The following is a 4,858-nucleotide window of genomic DNA, read 5'->3' as shown; positions in this document are numbered from 1 at the left end:
TACACACAGTATGCACATATGGCCAATAAGAGACTGATCAATTACAGTTCTAAAACATCAATGGGAAGATTTAAACAAGTAATACTAAGTGAATTTAAACTTCACCCCATCTCACAAGCAAGTGGTTAACAGGACTCTGTAGCTGAGTGGATTGCACGATGACGTTTGAAGCGAAAGGTACTGGGTTCGATTCCCAGAGTGAAAATCAACTCTGAGATGCAGGTACATCCAACTGACTAGTCTCGAATAGAACGAAACGAGCATACTGGATTCCTCTGCTAACCACTATCCATCATTGCTTATAATGCTTATGAATTAAGGCTATTTCGAGGCAATACGCACAGTATGTACATATGGCCTATTCTATTCTTTAAAGATGATCATAACCACAATCTGATTTCACCTAGTAAACCATTGAAAGCATCAAAGTACACAATGAATGTCTAGTATAAATTTGAAAATTTTCACTGGTGTTTGCCTAAAACCCGAAATGAAACTGAACGAGGGTAATCCAGATCTTACAATAAATTCAATATATTTTTAAATTCAATCAATTTTTGTACCATTCTTGAGTTATCCCCAGTCTATCAATTACTGTCTCCCACATTCACAGCCACATTTGGCTCAATCTTGTACAAATGTTGTTTTCTACTTTATGGTACGATGTGATCTATTTGGTTTGTATATAAACCCAGTATGTTTGAGAATGATGATTCATATTGAAGAGGTTGTTATTAGTGTTCTGGACTTAATAGACAGGGCTAGTCGGGAAGCAATGACCAATAAGTACTTTAGACTGCTCGTATGGGTTTTATACATCATTGTTCTGATCGATAAATCACTGCTTTCTAATTAGCGGTATTATCATATTACACATTACCAGGGCATTCAGGCCACAAGTTATAACACCTTTCTGTTAGGAGTATTAAGATTTAGTGACTTATGAAAGTCTTCACTCATTCTCTTTTTCTTACACTTCGAATATCCTTTATGAATTCTTTTAATCTTATGAATAATGATTTATTGATTGTTAAAAATAGCGTGTACTGTTACTTTTGATTTACTTTCAAGATTTTCTAGATTTAAAGGATTATATTAGATGTAGCTTAAATGTTCTTTTGCATGAAACATCATTCATTATAAGACTCTTCAATATAGAGGGAATCTAACGATTAGTTGTAGTTCTTCTGTTGTGTCCATAACTGTATGATAGAACTACAGAGCTATTCCATGATAGTTCATTTAATTTATGAATATTGAACAAAATAATATTTCATTCATTTTTGTATTGGTTGCTTTAATCTTCTCATTGATGTTTAGGACTGTAATTGATTAGTCTTTTATTGGTATATGTACATAATATATGGATTGCCTCAATATTATCTCCAGTTATAAGAATTATAAAGTGACATGATGAATGCTAGCAGTGAAATTCAGGATGCGCGTTTCGTTCTATCTAGGACTCCTAAGCTGGATGTACCTGAATCTCAGTGTTGATGTTCACTCCGGCAAGAGTGGCTGTTTGGACTCAACAGTTAAGTGGATAATGCAATGACGTTTGAAGTAGACGGTACTGAGTTCAAGTCCCTGAGTGAACATCAACTCTGAAATGCGAGTGTATCTAATAGAACATTTCTTTTCAATATATTTCTAATGATATTTATGGGAAGTTTATTAAACTGTAAGATGTTGATCAAATTTTCTCTGTTCTTCTTGTTTCTCTTCATCTGATGGATGATCTTTGACTCTTGTCTGAATAAGTCTAGAGACAATGAAGTTTCTTCATTGAATGGATTAGCCTAGCTGAAATCGATATATATCAAGTTGAATGTGTCTACTTGCTGTAAATGGTTGAGAATTCCGTTTCAACTCCTTTTGACTAAACATCCAATGAATAAGTGATTTAATTTATATGTTCATTTGTACATATCTAGTGTTTTATAATTTTATGAAGCTAACTGGATCTCAAGATTCATTTTATTTAGCTCAACTTTAGAATTGAAGGAGCCTTGTTGGTAATGTTAAGCTGTTTGAACTTATTTGCTTAATTAGGAAACTTCTGTTGTCGTTCTGAACCAAAAAACAAAACAAAACAATCAACATCTACTTCAAGTCTGTATACAATAAACTATTCTTTAAGTTCCAAATCAATTCATCTTAATGATCAAAAGTCTTAGAAGATGATAGAAACATGGCAATATTTCTTGATTTTAGATCAGAAGGGGTTTTGTGGAGATTTCAGTATTTTCATAGTTGAAATTATGAATCAATTGAAGCTAGACCACAAATGAAAACCTGAAAGCACTGGCCGGCTATTTCGTCCTATTATGGGACTCCTAAGCAGTGCGCATCCACTATCCCACCTCACGAGTTTCGAACCCAGGACCTACCAGTCTCTCGCCAGAGCACTTAACCGATAGATCACTGATCCAGCATCCAACGATGTTGATTTGGCGTTAGTCAATGATAAGTATCTACTGATTCGTTCAATGTTAATCTCTATGGTTAAATGATTTCTTTTTCATTGTTTTAACAAATACATGTTTTCTAATAAAAATGAATCGTCGAGGTCAACCCTCTAATCAATACAATCTAAAGTCAAATCCTTTAATAGTTTAAAGTATATAAAAAACTATTCTAAGAAAAAGTTTTACTATGTAGGTGTTCAGAGATATGCCACCTATATATATCTGTCTTTATGGGTAAATCAATATTACTGAAAACAATATGGAAATGTATTCATATAATAGGTGGTTTAAGATACAATGATCTGATAACATTGGTCGGAATTCATGTATGCATTCATACTTCTTGAACCATTCCATTGTCACAGAGACGTCATTATTAGGTTATTTAATTATAAACCATTGAGGAAATCACCAAACTGCATCACGAGACAAGCCCTTACTTGGAATCGTGAACGGAAGTGGAAAAGAGAAAGGCCGAAGAGCATATTTCACCGGGAAATAGAAGCAGATATGAAAAGGATGAATAGCAACTGGAAAGAACTGAAAATGATTGCCCAGGACAGCATTGAATGGAGAATACTGGTGGGTGGCCTATACTCCTCAACGAGGGGTAACAGGCATAAGTAAGTAATTATAAACCAAATTAGGAGATAGAAAATTTATAATTCAGATGGATACTTTGATAATGTTACTTACTTTAAACTAGTCAGTGTAATCAAAAATATTTTACTGAAATTTTTGACCAACATAATCAATATCGTAAGCAATGATGGATAGTGGCTAGCAATGGAATCCAGTTTGATGCGCGTTTCGTCCTATTCGGGACTCGTCAGGTGAATTTACCAGCATCTCAGAGTTCATGGTCACTCTGGGACTCGAACCAAGTACCTTTTGCTTCAAACGCTATCACGTTATCCACTCAGCTACTGAGTCCTGATAGCCACTTACTTGTGCAATGAGGTGAAGTTCAAATTCACTTAGTATTGTTTGTTTGAATCTTCCCATCGATGTGTTTGGACTGTAACTCGTCAGTCTCTCATTGGCATATGTGCATCATTTACATATTGCCCTGATACTGCCTTAAGTCACGAGTATAATAAGCATAGAGGGATAGTTGCTAGCAGTGGTTTTATATATATATAGCAACTAATACTTCAACATTATTCTTTATTATTCCCAATTAGAAATATTCACCTACGATAAACTATATATATCAGTTAGTATTAGTTGTTAAGGAAAGAGAAAAAAACAACAAACAAACAACATTAACTAATTATTAACTCGACATTCCAATGATATGTACGTATATCTTTTCCTATTTACAGGATTGATAATGATGAACTTGGTAAATTTTCAAAATGAAGTAAAACAAAAGAAAACAGAAAAAAAGAAAAGAAAAAAGAAAAAAGAAGCAAAAAAAGAAGAAAACCAAACAGAAGTACAAATTCAACTTAGTATTGTTTGTTTGAATCTTCCCATCGATTTTGTTAGGACTGCAACTGGTCAGTCTCTAATTGGCACATGTGCACGGCTTAAATGTATCAGCCTGGATATTTTGAGTAAGAATTATTGTGTTACTATCTCATCACTTTGAGAATGACTGGTCAGACAAACTTATACTGTAGTTAGTTAATCGATAATATGCCCTTACTTTGTCTGATGAGTACCTATGCCTAGTGAATGCACATTCTACAAAAAGTAGCCGATTGAAAGTATATGTATGTGTTGATTGTTGTGAGCACTAATGAAAGTACCCATGCAGTGATAACAAATTGAAGACACTGGCCAACTAGTCGAAAACAACAATAAAGGAAAACTAATGTCATGAGACAGTGGACTCAAAACGACTTATAAACATGTTGAAATAGGCACTCAGGATTCTTAAGCGTTGAAAAACTAATAATATTTGATTCCTGGGTTTGGATCTGTTCAGCTGTTAAATTAAATGATAAATGGTTCTTTTCACAATTACAATTAATTACTTGGTAACATTAAAGATGTTTAGTGTTCATTAGTGTTAAGTATAGAGTATCTCCAAATATTACTTTTTATAAAAGATTCAATTTTAGAATTTACAAACTAATTTCAAGTGAACTCCACTCAATGAACATCCAATTCATTCAGTATAAAGTTTATTATTATTATTATTATTATTATTAATTAATGTAATGTGATTTATATCCAGTGAAAATTACTCTATTCGTAAATTTATATGTAACTAATTAACTTTGCGCTTTGAAATATATTTTTTACTATTCTTATTTCAATTTTGAAATAAAATCTCCAAGATTACTTAGTTTCGCAGGATGTAGACTTTATTTACCTGGTTTTTTAATGGGTTTATCTAACCCGAAAATCCAGTATGTTGATGGTCCAACTTTTAAAAAAAC

General features: G+C 33.0%; 1 protein-coding gene and 1 non-coding gene across 2 annotated transcripts in view; both read right to left on the bottom strand.

Annotated features, from left to right (window-relative positions):
* Positions 1 to 1,674: 1,674 nt before the first annotated feature.
* Smp_171300 (hypothetical protein) overlaps positions 1,675 to 4,858 on the bottom strand; it is a gene marked incomplete at both ends in the record, with an annotated part of 19,071 nt that continues 15,887 nt past the window's right edge. The window contains one exon of the mRNA XM_018789920.1: positions 1,675 to 1,752. Within this exon, the coding sequence (XP_018646426.1) occupies positions 1,675 to 1,752 (78 nt within the window). The remainder of the gene's footprint in view (positions 1,753 to 4,858) is intronic.
* Smp_tRNA_01919_Pseudo_TTG.1.1 lies at positions 3,330 to 3,402 on the bottom strand. Its single transcript has one exon. It is a non-coding gene (tRNA).

This window comes from Schistosoma mansoni, assembly GCF_000237925.1.
Source record: "Schistosoma mansoni, WGS project CABG00000000 data, supercontig 0132, strain Puerto Rico, whole genome shotgun sequence".
Taxonomy (NCBI): Eukaryota; Metazoa; Platyhelminthes; class Trematoda; order Strigeidida; family Schistosomatidae; genus Schistosoma; species Schistosoma mansoni.
This window is presented reverse-complemented; position numbering and strand designations above follow the sequence as displayed.